This window comes from Notolepis coatsorum, assembly GCF_963971535.1.
Source record: "Notolepis coatsorum genome assembly, chromosome: 4".
NCBI classification, from domain to species: domain Eukaryota; kingdom Metazoa; phylum Chordata; class Actinopteri; order Aulopiformes; family Paralepididae; genus Notolepis; species Notolepis coatsorum.
The window spans coordinates 17,823,829-17,840,364 of NC_140168.1; the positions used below are offsets into that span (position 1 = coordinate 17,823,829).

Sequence of the window (16,536 nt, forward strand, 5' to 3'; positions counted from 1 at the left end):
TGTCTAGTTCTGCTCCACCAGGAAGGGAGTGCAGCAGTCAGCTGCTGTTCTGGCCAAGGATGCCAGGTTCATCATGAGTGTTGAGCATAAACAACGGTATGCTGCATCCACCCTGTCAACACACACTGTCAACACTCACTGTCAACACACACTGTCAACACACACTGTAAACACACACTCTAAACACACGCTGTCAACACACACTGTCCAACACTCACTGTCAACACACCCTGTAAACACTCACTGTAAACACTCACTGTCAACACACACTGTCAACACACACTGTAAACACTCACTGTAAACACTCACTGTAAACACACACTGTCAACACACACTGTCCAACACTCACTGTCAACACACCCTGTAAACACTCACTGTAAACACTCACTGTAAACACACACTGTCAACACACACTGTCCAACACTCACTGTCAACACTCACTGTCAACACTCACTGTCAACACACACTGTCAACACACACTGTCAACACTCACTGGCAACACTCACTGTCAACACACACTGTCAACACTCACTGTAAACACACTGTAAAACACTAACACTGTTAACACTTTAATCGCCGGAAACGCCGAAACTCGTCATTGCCCGCCATGCTCATTCTGCCGAAGACGCCGTAACACGTCTTTGATATCAATATTTCAAAAATCTGTGATCGAAATCATATTTCTCCCACGGGGACCTGAGATATACTGCTGAGCTCCACTCAACTCTCTAACGGTTCAAGAGTGCCATCTGGTGGCTGATCGGCAGATCGCCCAACAGGAAGTCATGTGGATGAAGTGGTGCTCACCCATATTTCGTCCGGGCACTCGCTATCATTAGCAGGACTCCATCTTGACACAGTGAACACCGATCGGTGCAAATCTCGCACAGATTCCTACCAAACTGTATTTGATCATCAATATAATGCATTTGGGGCTATAAATCAAGTTCTGGAGAAAGCTGCAGAAAACGATAAAAACATACTTATACTTTAGACCGTATTTTAGTATGAATATGTGAATGAAAAAGTATAACGTTGCTACACCCTGAACAATAGATATAGGACATTGAATGGGCCATAATAATGTCAATTTAGCAATACAATTTAAAAAGTTATAGCCCTGCAAAGAAGGGGAACTTCTCCATAGACAAATAGAGCTGGCGAGGGATGGTAAATTATGAATTTAACCATGGCGATCAAAGTGTTAAACTATTTTACTTGTCAGAAATTGAGATGCATCATGAATGCATCTGAAGATGCATGATATACTGTATTAATCAGGAAAATGGAACGGTATGTGATCAGGGGGGTAGTATTGGATTGGGTGAGAAGCTATCTGAATAACGGGCATCAATTTGTGACAGGGAGAGATCATACATCTGAATGTCCCCCAGGGGTCAGTGTTGGATCCAAAATGTTTAATATTATGTAAAGTATCTACCGGTAATATATTTAAATGCATCTTATTTGCGGATGACACTAATCTATTTTGTTCTGGTGAGAATATTCAGCAGCTTTTAGGAGGTCATTACATCTGAAATGAAGAAATTAAAAAGATGGTTTGATAGTAACAAATTATCATAAATTTTTTGCAAAACTAAAATTATGTTATCTGGAAACTGTAGATTAAATACTCAAGTACAAGTTAAAATAAATGATGTGATTATTATTATTATAAGAGTTTATGAGAATACATTTCTTGGTGTAATAATAGACCATAAAATCGGCTGGAAACCTCACATGTCCAAACTAAACTGTCAAGAAACATTTCAGTCATGAGTAAAGTAAAGCACATTCTGGATAAAAAATCACTCTACACTCTACTGTTCACTAGTTTTATCATATTTAAATTACTGTGCTGAAGTCTGGGGAAACACTTATAATTCTACATTAACCACTTTTTATACTCCAAAAAAGAGCTATAAGGATAGTTCACAATGCAGGATATCGTGATCAACACAAACATATTATTTTTAAAGTCAAAAACATTAAAGTTAACTGATCTTGTGGAATTCAAAACAGCACAAATAATGTATGAATCAAAAGGTAATATACTTCCAGGAAACATTCAAAAACTGTTCTTTGATAGAGAGGCCCCCCTCTCTATCAAAGAACAGTTTTTTTTAATGTTACTGGAAGTACATTACCTTTTGCTTCATTGCTTCTTATAATCTGAGGGGAGAACTCAATAAAAAAAATCTTAGTGTACGTATTACCAGGAAAAGTCATTGCCTTTCAATATGTGGAGTGAAACTGTGGAACAGTCTTGAGTATTGTGCTAAAGCAATGTCCAAACATAAGACAATTCAAACTGAGTTATAAAGAATTTTCACGAGGTACAGGGATGAGGAAGGGATTTGACATTCACGGGTGTTTACATTTTATTTTATTTTATTCATGTTTTACATCTTTTTTCATGTTTTACATATATTTATATATATATATATATTTGTTTTTTAAGGATTTAAATCAGTAAGGAATTACATTCATTTTGAGTAGTGGAAAAGGAGTAGGATTAAATAACTTTATACTAACTTCTTCCTACTCCTTGTATGTAAATTGAGTTATGTCCTTTTTTTATTCTTTTTTTCATTGCTAGAGATTAATGATTTGTTTTTGTTTTATTTAGTTTTATTTACATGTTCGAAATAAAGATTTCAAATCAAATCATCTGAAGCACTGACATGATCCCAGCTCCCCCTGCTAAAAAATTCTAGCACACACTGTCTATACTTACTCCTTCCATGTCCCTGCCAGCCTAACCTGGTTGGCTGTGTTTTGTCTGCTGCACAAACCTGTTTTTCTATTTGCAGATTGATGAAATATGCCAACTCTATCCTGGATTCAAAGCTCAGAGGTTAGTCATGTATTTTCTACCATGTGCGCTTTTATTTTTGTATTATTATAAATCTTTTAATAAAATTGTATTCTATTTATTTTTGGCTTTCTGTATTTTTCACACATCCCAATTTAGTCGTTATGCCAATTCCCTTCCTGATCGTTGTGCGCATTGTCCCACTGTCGGCCTGGGGAGGGTGTAGAACTACCACATGCCTCCTCCGATACATGTGGAGTCGCCAGCCGCTTCTTTTCACCTGACAGCAAGGAGTTTCACTGGGGGAACGTAACGCGTGCAGAGTTTCACGCTATTTCCCCCAAATCCCCTCCCTGCTGCACAGGCGCCCTGACCGACCAGTAGGAGTCACAGTTTACAACTACCAGGACACATACCCCACCGGCTTCCCACCCGCTAACACTGCCAAATGTGTTAGTAGTGACGACTGACAGCTGACAGCTGGATTAGATCCCAGAGTCTCTGCGGTGGTAGAATAGAATCTTTATTGTCATTGTTGGTACAACGGAATTGAGTTTAGAGCATCACCACTGGCATACAAACATACTGAATATAGCATGTGCAAAATAATAATATCAATAATAATAATAATAATATAATATCAATGTCCCAATGTCCTCCATAATAATAATATAACATCAATGTCCCAAGTGCAATAGTGCTAGTGCAAAAAAATATTACAGTGATGGATGGAATAGTGTATAGTGCAGCAATGCAAGTCCGGTTCACAGTTATTGTTGTAATGTAGAAGTGGGAGTCACCGAGGGTTGGGGACGGGGGGTGCGGGGCGGCAAGTTGATGATCGTTGAGCAGCCTGACAGCCCGTGGATAGAGGCTGTTGGTCAGTCTGCTAGTACCGGACTGGATGGATCTGTACCTTTGACCAGAGGGCAGCAGTTGAAAAAGATGGTGTGCTGGGTGGTACGGGTCCTGTAGGATGTTATTCACACGACGTAGGTGAAGCCTGTGGAGGTATCTGGGAGGCTAGCTCCAGTGATCCTCCTCGCAGCCTTGACCACTCTGTGGAGGGCCTCCTTCTCTGCCCTGGTGCAGCTGGAGAACCACACCAGTAGTCCGTAGGTGAGCACACTCTCTACTGCGCAGTGGTAGAAGTTGGCCATCAGTCCGTGTGGGAGTTTAGCCCATTTAAGTTTCCGCAGATAGAAAAGGCGCTACCCAGCCGCACCTCGTGTGCGCTTTTATTGACGTATTTGCTATGAAGCACTTTATATCAGTTAGGCCTGTTGTTTATTTAAGATAAGGTAAGATAAGATAATACATTTCTTTATTGATGCCCTTGGGGAAATTCGGGCGTCATAGCAGCATGGGGGAGGGGAGGTACAGGTATGGGCAGGGTAATAGTAGAAACTAAGACATAAATATAGGCAATAGAATTAGATCTGAATATAAAAATGTGAGAAAAATAAACAGTATACCATAATGTTGGCGTTGGTTAATGACATGATGTTGTGTGTGTGTGTGTGTTGCAGACCTGATGCTGCTGGGCGTGGCTTACCACCACGCTGGAGTCGACATGGCCGACAGGAAAACAGTGGAAGAGGTGTTCTCACTGGGAGACCTGCCCGTCCTCTGTGAGTTACTTACATGCTCAAAATAAATACATTGTTGTAAGAGCTCACACAGACATTTCAAACCCCTGCAGTAGTGTTGTCACGATACTGGAATTTCTAACTTCGATACGATACCTTGAAAAGTATCGATTTTCGATACCACAGGGAAAAGATTTTAATCTTAAAATGTAAATTTCTTTATAATTTTTTTTAGCTTTTGTTGCTGGTCGATTCTCCTCACCTTCTCTCTGGTATTATAAGAGAAGAGAAATATAACACTTTTAAAACCCTTTGTTTTAGGGCTGGGTTATATCTCCGATTATTCTTTTTAAAATCCGATTTACTATTTTAATCGATTTTTTTCTCTTGAAAACTAGAAATCATTCAAATAACCTTTGTTTTTATTTGACACAAAAAAATTATCAAACCAAGATGAATTTCCCTATTGGGATTGAAGTGCAAACCTAACTTTCACCAATCTTCATTTAAACAAAATTAAATAATAATATATATATAAAAGGTTACTCTTGATCAAACAAAGATGAATGTCGCAGCCCTAGTTGTTACTGTGTTACAGTGTTGTTACAGTGTTGTTACTGTGTTTGTTACAGTGTTATGGTATTGTTTGTGTGTCTCAGTCACCACCAGTACTCTGGCCATGGGGGTGAACCTACCAGCCCACCTGGTGGTGATAAAGTCCACCAGCCACTACATCGGAGGCTCCTGTGAGGAGTACAGCGATGCAGACATGCTGCAGATGATCGGCAGGGCGGGAAGACCTCAGGTACGCAGAGGAACCTTTAACACAGCCAGCTCTCTACACAGAGAGAGAACCTTTAATACAGCCAGCTCTCTACACAGAGAGAGAACCTTTAACACAGCCAGCTCTCTACACACAGAGAGAACCTTTAATACAGCCAGCTCTCTACACAGAGAGAGAACCTTTAACACAGCCAGCTCTCTACACAGAGAGAGAACCTTTAATACAGCCAGCTCTCTACACAGAGAGAGAACCTTTAATACAGCCAGCTCTCTACACAAAGAGAGAACCTTTAACACAGCCAGCTCTCTACACAGAGAGAGAACCTTTAATACAGCCAGCTCTCTACACAGAGAGAGAGAACCTTTAATACAGCCAGCTCTCTACACAGAGAGAGAGAACCTTTAATACAGCCAGCTCTCTACACAGAGAGAGAACCTTTAATACAGCCAGCTCTCTACACAGAGAGAGAACCTTTAATACAGCCAGCTCTCTACACAGAGAGAGAACCTTTAATACAGCCAGCTCTCTACACAGAGAGAGAACCTTTAACACAGCCAGCTCTCTACACAGAGAGAGAACCTTTAACACAGCCAGCTCTCTACACAGAGATAGAGGGACACAGGGACACGTAAAACAGGGACACGTCCCCAAGGACTTCAAAATTGCGAGAGTGACCCCTCTGCACAAAAAGGGCAGCAAATTAGACCCAGGCAACTACCGCCCTGTTTCTATTCTTACCTCCATCTCGAAAGTCATGGAGAAAATAGTCTTCGAACAGGTCGAAAAGTACCTGGTGGAAAAAAATCTAATCTACGAATTCCAATCTGGCTTCAGAACGTCCCACTCCACTGACACATGCCTCCTCTATTTGAACGACCACATCAAACAAGAGGTGGACGCGGGCAAATACTGCGGCATGGTCATGCATTGCTGGACCTACAAAAGGCCTTCGACACTGTCAATCACTCCATTCTGATTGACAAGCTAAAAGCAATTGGTTTTGATAGCTTATCAGTGAGCTGGATGCAATCCTACCTGGAGGTGAGAGAACAGATGGTAGAGGTAAACGGTACTCTATCCCCCCCCCTCACAGTGAGCTGTGGTGTTCCACAAGGAAGCATACTAGGACCGCTACTCTTCCTAATTTATGCAAATGACATGTCGTCAGCCTGTGACTGCAACTTGTTCCTGTTTGCGGACGACTCAGCCCTGCTGGTCTCTGACAAGAACAAGTTGCAGGTTGAAAAAACCCTCAGCTCGGAACTAGGCAAAATCTGCATATGGCTCGCTGATAACAAACTATCATTACACATGGGCAAAACAGAGTCCATTCTCTTCGGTTCAAATAACAAACTCAGCAAGACCGACGGCTTCTCAGTTGCAGTGGGTGACAATATTGTCACAAGGAAAGACGAAATTACCTACCTGGGTTCCATCCTAGAGGCAAATCTTTCCTGTGACAAAATGGCATCCAATGTAATAAAAAAAGTCAACCAACGAACTAGATTCTTGTACCGGATCTCCTCTCTGGTAAACAAGAATACCCTGAAGACTCTGGCAGGAGCACTCATTCAAGGGTACTACGACTATGCGTGCACCTCATGGTACCAAAGCACCTCAAAGGCGCTTAAAACAAAATTACAAACATCACAAAACAAACTGGTCAGACTACTACTTGACCTTATCCCCAGAACCCACCTCACCCCTGCCCACTTTGACAACCTAGGATGGCTTAGAGTACAGCAACTTGCAATGGGCCTGGTCTACAAGATACACTATACGACTAAGGTACCCATGTACATGTCAAAATACTTCCCAAAGGTCAGTGAATACCACAACCACTACACCAGAGGAAGCTCAACAAATCATGTTAAACCCAGATTCGGCTCGGGGAGCTCCAGTAGCTCACCACGTACCGCGAGTGCTATTTCAGCGCCGTGGACAACCGCGCTCGCGCGGATCTGGGGCTGAGCGCGTTCGAATCCCGGACGGCAGCCGTGCCTTTCCCAGAGTGTCTTTCCCCCCCATCTGAACCCTTTCAGCCTGCTTCTGTCGGTCGAACTTGACCAAGTATGAATGCGAAGAAAAAGCGATAAACGCTAAAAGAACCAGGTGACTGGTCAAAGTTTAAAAAAAAAAAAAAAAACAGATTCGGCTCAAACAAGGGACTAAATACGTTTCGTAATTATGCCACATCAATGTGGAACGCCCTACCAAAAGCTGTAAAGGAATGTGAATCGCTACCCACATTCAAAACCGCTCTTAAAGAGCACCTACGGGAGGCTGCAATTCGAAACTGGCCACCGTAAATGCCCAAAACCCCCACCACCTCCTAATAGACAGTCTCCTCCCCACCGCATGTATATATTCCCTCCCCGCCGTATGTATATCTCTCTCTCCACCCACCCACCCCCCCCTAATGTACAGTCCCCTCCCCATCATATGTATATACTCTGTCAGGATCTAGGGGTAACAGTACTGTATATTTGAATACCGTTTATGTCACAAATGTATCAGTACTAAATACCTATATGTCCCTATGCCATAAATGTCATGTATGTTGTGTATGTCATAAATGTCTATATGAATTGAAAATGGGGGACCCTGATGGAAACAAGACAAACGTCTTTCTCAGGTCTGCATCCCCTTAACAATTGTGTGTATTGAGCCGTACTGTATTGTACCCATTCTGCAATCTGTTAAATAAAGTTTTCATTCATTCATTCATTCATTCATAGAACCTTTAATACAGCCAGCTCTCTACACAGAGATAGAACCTTTAATACAGCCAGCTCTCTACACAGATAGAACCTTTAATACAGCCAGCTCTCTACACAGAGAGAGAACCTTTAATACAGCCAGCTCTCTACACAGATAGAACCTTTAATACAGCCAGCTCTGTACACAGAGAGAGAACCTTTAATACAGCCAGCTCTCTACACAGATAGAACCTTTAATACAGCCAGCTCTCTACAGAGAGAGAGAACCTTTAATACAGCCAGCTCTCTACACAGAGAGAGAACCTTTAATACAGCCAGCTCTCTACACAGAGAGAGAACCTTTAATACAGCCAGCTCTCTACAGAGAGAGAACCTTTAATACAGCCAGCTCTCTACACAGAGAGAGAACCTTTAATACAGCCAGCTCTCTACACAGAGAGAGAACCTTTAATACAGCCAGCTCTCTACACAGAGAGAGAACCTTTAATACAGCCAGCTCTCTACACAGAGATAGAACCTTTAATACAGCCAGCTCTCTACACAGAGATAGAACCTTTAACACAGCCAGCTCTCTACACAGTTGAGGTTCTATCTCTGTGTAAAAGGTTCTCTCTCTATGAGGTGGTCCTGAGGGGGGCTGAGTCTCAATTCAATTCAAAAATCATTATTAGTCCCGCAAGGGGAAATTTAATACGGCAAACAGCTGCATTTATTCACATTCAAGACAAAACAGGGACAAGAGACATACATGACACTTCAAAGCACAAGAGACATGACACCCTGATGCACATAGATCAATGTTACTTGTGTTCTAAACAACCAGACTGTTTTTAAATTGCACGATTGTGACGTAATTACAGTTACAAACTGACAAAGGGTCAGGGGTTCGATTCCTACCGGGCCATCCATACTAAAGAATGTGCTCTCATGGCTCTGAGGTTCGCTGAATAAGAGCGTCTATCATTAGGGTTGGGTACCGAACTCAGTACTTTTAAGGGTACCGGTCGAATTACGTCGGTACTACCGAGTATCGATTCACGTTAGATCAATCTGTGCCACATTTTGGTACCTAAGACCCGCCCAGTTAGAAAATTATCCAAATTCCAATGACATGTAATTGTCATTTCATTATAGACACAGACCTGCGCAGACCTTCAATGACATGCAATTGTCATTTCATAAATCAAATAAAATAAAATAATATGTATTTGTAAGGCCCGACAACACACGTTAAGACACAGACAGCGCGAGCAGCGGGTCCAACATGCTTGTAGGGCTGACCTTCTAAGCTTTTTTTGGCTGTCGAAGCTTCGGGGCCGAGATTCGATTTTAATTCGAAGCTTCGAGATAAAAAAAAATATATATATATAATTAAAAAAAAATTATATATTTTTTTTTTTTTTATCTTATGTTGTGGGACTTGTACAGCACTTTGTTCAACTTTGTTGTTTTTAAATGTGCTCTATAAATAAAGTGGATTGGATTAATTAATTAAATTAATAATGAGTCGGGAGCTGCTCTCCGTTACCCAGCCAACGACATTACATTACATAATTATGTTGCAACCTTCGTCTATAAATCAAACAATTATATAAATATTTATATGTAGTTAATAGAGACAAAGGCAGAATTCGACTTAATTAAGCATGTTTTATTAAGACATGTTTGTATATGGGTCGGGACACTGCTGCTGACTGGGTGTCTTATCAAACACAGGTAAAACTAAAAATACTATAGAGAATTGTCAGTGCTGTAAAGTTTAAACCTTTTTAAATCTTAGACAAACTAAACACTTTGCTTTTATGAAATAAAAGCAACCTCTCCAACTACCGCCCCATATCCAATCTCCCTTTTTTCTCCAAAACACTCGAACGCATTGCTGCCTCCAAACTCCACTCCCATCTCCAGTCCAACACCCTCTACGAACCCCTTCAGTCATCAACGACCTCCTCATCTCTGCTGACTCCGGTGCCCTCAACATCCTGATCCTACTTGATCTCAGTGCAGCCTTTGACACAGTGTGTCACTTCCATCCTCCTCCAAAGGCTGCACCAACTGGGTGTTGAGGGCACAGCACTTGACTGGTTCTCCTCCTACCTCACAGACAGACACCAATTCATCTCCCTCTCCGGCCACACCTCTTCCCCCTCCCCAGTCACACAGGGGGTCCCCCAAGGCTCAGTCCTTGGCCCCCTGCTCTTCATCTGCTACATTCTCCCCCTTGGTCACATCATCCGTAAATACCACCTCAACTTCCACTGCTACGCTGATGACACCCAAATCTACATCAGTACACAATCCCCCCACAGCCCACCCCTCAGTCACATCGAATCCTGCATTACCGAACTCCAAACCTGGATGACTCACAACTTTCTCAAATTGAACAGTGACAAAACGGAACTTCTCATCATTGGCACCAAAACCACCCTCACCAGATCCGGACCCATCACACTCACCATCAATGACTCCACCATCACCCCCTAGTCCGAAACCTTGGTGTCCTCCTCGACCCCACCCTCTCATTTGACCCCCACGTCCGCTCCATTGTAAAAACATCATACTTTCACCTCCGCAACATTGCTAAAATCCGTCACTGCCTCTCCCCCCCTGCTGCTGAATCCCTCATACACGCCTTCATCTCCTCCCGCCTGGACTATTGCAACTCCCTCCTCACTGGCATCACCTCCCGCTCCCTCCATAAACTGCAAATGGTCCAAAACTCAGCCGCCTGCCTCCTCACTAACACCCGGTCCTGTGAACACCTCATCCCATTTCTCCTTTGCACTATATAGTATATTGTATATTAGTATATTGTATAGTATATTGTATGGTAACTCAGTTACTTCTACTCTGCATTGAACATTGTACATATGTACATACTGAACACTTGTGTCTACGTACGTGACTTCTATTTTATACTGCTATACTTATTTAATTTTATACTTATCTATTTTTGTCTAGCACAGTCTCTGGAGCGTAACAGAAAGAATCATTTTGTATAAAAGTATTCTGTACTTCTGTATGACAACTACCGGTAATAAAGAAACTTGAAACTTGAACTTGAACACATCACTCCTGTCCTCCACTCTCTCCACTGGCTCCCGATCAAACACTGCATAAACTTTAAAACACTACTCCTCACCTTCAAAGCCCTCCACAGCCTGCCCCCCCCCCCCCCTACCTGACTGATCTCCTTCTTCCCTACCGCCCCACCCGCCCCACCCGTTCCCTCCGGTCCTCCTCCACTGCCTCCCTCACTGTCCCGACATCCAAACTCAAAAACTTTGGTGATCGGGCCTTCTCTCGCACTGCACCCCGACTCTGGAACTCCCTCCCTCAGTCCATCAGAGACTCCCCTACACTCTCCACCTTCAAAGCTTGCCTCAAAACCCACCTGTTCTCCCTTGCCTTCAACCCCCCCACCCATAACCCCCCCCCCCCCCTCCAACCCGATTGATGTCTGTCTCCTGTCGCTCCGTATTTTTGTGCTATCCCATGCTGTCTTCCCCTGTTCCCCCCATGGTCTCATGTTCCTTTTGTTTTTGTTTCTTTGTTTTTGTTTCTTTGTTTTTACTTTGTTCCCAACTACTGTCAGCGACTTCGGGTCATTGAGAAGCGCTATATAAATAAAATGAATTATTATTATTATTGTAAGCCGTCATTTGAGGCTTTATAAAAGCAGCAAGTTGCATTCAACACAGAGGAGTTAATGAGGAATCTCCATGTGCTTGTTGTAGTTAACAAAGAGAGTCGGAGTTATGACGTCCGTTGCATTGGAGGTGCAAGATTTTGCAGGTAAAAACATAAAAAAAAAAATTATTATTATATATATCTTTTTTTTATATTCTAATTTTATTTTCCCAATAGAATCCCGTGCCCATCGAACGAAGCTTCGAAGTATTTAAGACAGCCCTACATGCTTGGCATCCTCGCCATTCCTGTTATGTCCACATAAAACCTTTCCCAGGTACCGGTACCGGTTCAAATGTGAACGGTACCCAACCCTACTGTCAGTCTATCCTTCTCTCTCTGTGTAGGTCAGTCTTTCTCTTATCTCTCCCTCTGTCAGTCTATCCTTCTCTCTCTCTGTAGTGTCAGTCTCTCTCTTATCTCTCCCTCTCTGTCAGTCTATCCTTCTCTCTCTCTGTAGTGTCAGTCTCTCTCTTATCTCTCCCTCTCTGTCAGTCTATCCTTCTCTCTCTCTGTGTAGGTCAGTCTCTCTTATCTCTCCCTCTGTCAGTCTATCCTCTCTCTCACTCTGTATGTGTCAGTCTCTCTTATCTCCCTCTCTGTCAGTCTATCCTCCTCTCTCTCTCTCTCTCTCTCTCTCTCTGTATGCGTCAGTCTCTCTTTATCCTTCTCTCTCTCCTCTGTAGTGTCGGTCTCTCAGATGTGAACGTTACCCACCCCTATCTATCATACTAAAGAATGTGCTCTCATGGCTCTGAGGTTCTCTGGATAAGAGCGTCTGTCTGTGATGATGGGGTTTTCATCGAGGATTCATCTGTCTCCATTAATGTTTTCACAGAGGAGCTTCGTGTTTTCATCTGTCTCCATTAATGAAGATATTTTATAATGTTTAAAGAATCTGTAATGTCGGCGGCTGGGTGGCGCAGCAAACATTGCGCTTGTCACCAACGCAAGAGACACCGGGTTCGAATCCGGCTGTCGGCGTTGCCTCCGGCTTGGGCCGGCCGTCATACTGGCTCATTTGGCAGAGTCAGTGGGTGGAAGTCGATGGGTGGCAATCTGGACGTTGTGGACAGTGACTCCTACAGGTCGGTTGGGCGACGCCTGCACAGCAGAGACAGGAAGTATCGGGGGCAGCGTGAGCCTCCCACGCGTTACTCCTCGCCAATGAGAGTCCGCGCTGGCAGGTGAAAAGATGTGACAGGCTGCCTCCTCGTGTACCGGAGGGGACACGTGATGCAAGGCTTCGTCCTCACTGCAGCCGACCAGTGGGAGGCATAGTCTAGCAGCGTTCGAGACAGGGGAGGGGGGAATTGGAAATACGAAATTGGGATGGGAGAAAAATAGAAAAAATGGGAAAAAAAGATATATATCTGCCATGTATGCCAATTTGGCAAGCCACTGAGCATCACAGAAACGATGTGAAAGATCACATTTTGAGTCAAGTAAAAACATTCTAACTTCATCACGCAACTCGCGCAAGCACCTTTCCTCTCGATAGCCAGCGGACCTCGGTGTGGAGAAGTAATTGCCGGTGATCACTGCCCATCTCATCGCATGAAGCTGCAAACAAACCGTGAATTCAATGGACGGACCTTGATAAAATGGACAGTTCTTACCGCTTCGTCGAAAATTGTTTAGAGATCAGCAGGCATTTTATTGGCAGCTAGAGCCTCCCTGTGGATGCAGCAGTGATTTGATTTGATTTGATTTGATTTGATTAGATTTTGCTTGCAGAGCCTGCACTGCTTTTACACAGGTAAGTGCAGAGGTGCAGGTGTGTCAGTAAAATTCTCGTCACGCACAAGCGCCACTATTTATTTACCCATAATGATTAGCCTAATTTAAGAGAATAACAAACTATAATACCATGTTTTATATTACACAACGGTTTTACAATTTTATTTTAAATTAAAATTATATTGTATACATTTTCGATTTTATTTCGCTTTTTTTCCACGGACCACCTGCGGACCACAGTTTGGGAACCACTGCTCTAGAGGTCAATGTTTGATGACAGAGTCTCTACATGTAATGTCTTCCTCTAGTTCGACACATCAGCCACTGCAGTGATCATGACCAAGTCTCTCCACAAAGACAAGTACATGAGGTCCGTCAACGGGGTGGAGATCATTGAGAGCAGGTATGATGGATACCACGCGCACACACACGCACACACGCACACACACGCACACACACCCAATAATACACAAGACCCTCTTCTTGGGACCAAGTAAGGTTTAGTCGATAATCCAATGTACAGTTACCCCCCCCCCCCCCACCCTGCCCACCCCCCCCCCCCCCACCCTACCACCTCCAATGTAGTTTCCCCCCCACCCCACCCACCCAACCCCCCCCTCCTACCAACCTCCTTCCTACCAACCTCCTCCAATGTACAGTTTCTTCGTCAAATGTATACTCTCTTTTTTAGACTCTTGTATCAAAAACAGTACTGTATTTGTAAATCTGGTATGTCATACATGTATAGATGTAACAGTACTGTCTATCTGTATGTCATGTATGTTACGATGAATTGAAAATGGGGGACCCTGATGGAAACAAGACGAAAGTCTTTCTCTGGTCTGCATCCCCTTAACAATTGTGTGTATTGAGCCGTACTGTATTGTACCCATTCTGCAATCTGTTAATAAAATGTTCAATCAATCAATCAAACACGCGCACACACACACACACACACACACAGCTGGTGACGTGCCTCTGTGTGTGTCCAGTCTACACAGCCACCTGGTGGAGCATCTGAACGCTGAGATCGTCCTGCAGACCATCAGTGACGTGAACATGGCTCTGGAGTGGATCCGCTCCACCTTCCTCTACATCCGAGCTCTGAAGAACCCCAAACACTACGGTTAACATTTAACACAGTGTCCACTCTGCTAGAGCAAGGCACTCGCACTGCCAGGGGTAGAGGTTCCATTCTCTGTGTAGCTCAGTGGGTAGAGCAAGGCACTCGCACTGCCAGGGTTAGGGGTTCCATTCCCATTGGGGCCAGCCATACAACAAATGTGTGATGCACCGATGTGATGATTAGTGATGATACCGATAACCGATATTAATATTTCTGTTCTGGCCGATACCGATATTTACCGATGTCGATATCTCTGTATAGAAAACACTTTTTTATGATAATCAAATAAAGAGCAATTTTTTTTTAACTTTTCTAACTTATTTTTTCCGAAATTACTGATATTTTTTTTAACTATTTAAGACCAAAACATGTAAATAAAAATAAATAAAGAATACAAATTTTTAATTTATTTATTTATTTTAATATCTGCCCTATCTTGATATCGGAACGATACCGATGTGTAAAAGAAATTACCATATCGGCCGATATATCGTGCATCACTACTAAAAATGTAAGCACCCATGATATTGAAGGTGCTTTGGGTAAAACGCATACACCAAATTACATATTATATATAACAAATAATACTAACAATGAGAAGCAGCTAAAAGGACCCCCCCATTATTATAAGAGAAACATGAGAGAAGATTTCAAGGTATGACTCTAAGCTGACTCTCCTTGTAATGTACCGGTATTTCAGACCATGCCTGTTGTGATCGTCCTTGTAATGTATTTCAGACCATGCCTGTTGTGATCCTCCTTGTAATGTATTTCAGACCATGCCTGTTGTGATCGTCCTTGTAATGTATTTCAGACCATGCCTGTTATGTTCCTCAGGGTTCTCCACCGACCTTGACGCACGTGGAATCGAAGCCAAACTGCAAGGTGGGCTGCAGCTCTACTCTAGTGTTCCTCACTGGGTCTAAGGTGCAGCTCTACTCTAGTGTTCCTCACTGGGTCTAAGGTGCAGCTCTACTCTAGTGTTCCTCACTGGGTCTAAGGTGCAGCTCTACTCTAGTGTTCCTCACTGGGTCTAAGGTGCAGCTCTACTCTAGTGTTCCTCACTGGGTCTAAGGTGCAGCTCTACTCTAGTGTTCCTCACTGGGTCTAAGGTGCAGCTCTACTCTAGTGTTCCTCACTGGGTCTAAGGTGCAGCTCTACTCTAGTGTTCCTCACTGGGTCTAAGGTGCAGCTCTACTCTAGTGTTCCTCACTGGGTCTAAGGTGCAGCTCTACTCTAGTGTTCCTCACTGGGTCTAAGGTGCAGCTCTACTCTAGTGTTCCTCACTGGGTCTAAGGTGCAGCTCTACTCTAGTGTTCCTCACTGGGTCTAAGGTGCAGCTGTACTCTAGTGCAGGGGTTCCCAAACTTTTCAGGCCGCGACCCAAAAAAAACGGTGTCAGAGAGCCGCGACCCCCACTATTATAGGAGGTCAAAATAAAATAAAAAATTAATATTATTATTTCTTTTTTATAGAAATGGAAATGTATGGTTGAAACATGCAAACGTTCAAACGCACACACACTAATAAGCATTGGAGGCTTTTAACCAGGGCCGGACTGGGGAAATCATTCAGGCCAGGAAATATAGTGCAAAATATAGCCCCAGTCAGGCCACTTTTTAAGCAGGGGTCAGGAATTTTTTTGTTACAAATACTTCATTTCTAGCATTCTGGTGCAGGATTTTTTTTATTTGTACCCTTTAAATGCCAGTGTTTGTGATGGGATCACAAATTATTGTTAAAAAAAAACAGGCTAGCATATGTATGATTAGCAACAGCACAGATTTGTATGGATTTTCAGTTTTTTTTATAATTGATAAATACAATATTTTATTCAACTTCAGCCCTGATCATAACTAGGGATGTCCGATATTATCGGTCTACCGATATTATCGGCTGATATCGGCATTAAAATGTGATATCTGAAAATATCGGTATCGGTTTTCAAAAAAATATATATATTTTTTTTTTACATTTCTATAACCTTTATTTACCCAGGCAAGCAAGTAAGAACAAATTCTGATTTTATTTATTGTCAAAAGTATGCATAATGTTGTGTTAATTCCACAACA

The 16,536-nt window shown here is 42.8% G+C and overlaps 1 protein-coding gene across 1 annotated transcript in view; it reads left to right on the plus strand.

The window, feature by feature from the left end:
* Nucleotides 1-16,536, plus strand: part of hfm1 (helicase for meiosis 1) — a 92,983-nt gene that overhangs the window by 13,952 nt on the left and 62,495 nt on the right. Inside the window, exons 9-15 of the mRNA XM_084313659.1 lie at nt 8-96; nt 2,814-2,857; nt 4,345-4,446; nt 5,064-5,209; nt 13,647-13,741; nt 14,331-14,464; nt 15,302-15,349. Coding sequence (XP_084169785.1) covers nt 8-96; nt 2,814-2,857; nt 4,345-4,446; nt 5,064-5,209; nt 13,647-13,741; nt 14,331-14,464; nt 15,302-15,349 — 658 coding nt within the window. The remainder of the gene's footprint in view (nt 1-7; nt 97-2,813; nt 2,858-4,344; nt 4,447-5,063; nt 5,210-13,646; nt 13,742-14,330; nt 14,465-15,301; nt 15,350-16,536) is intronic.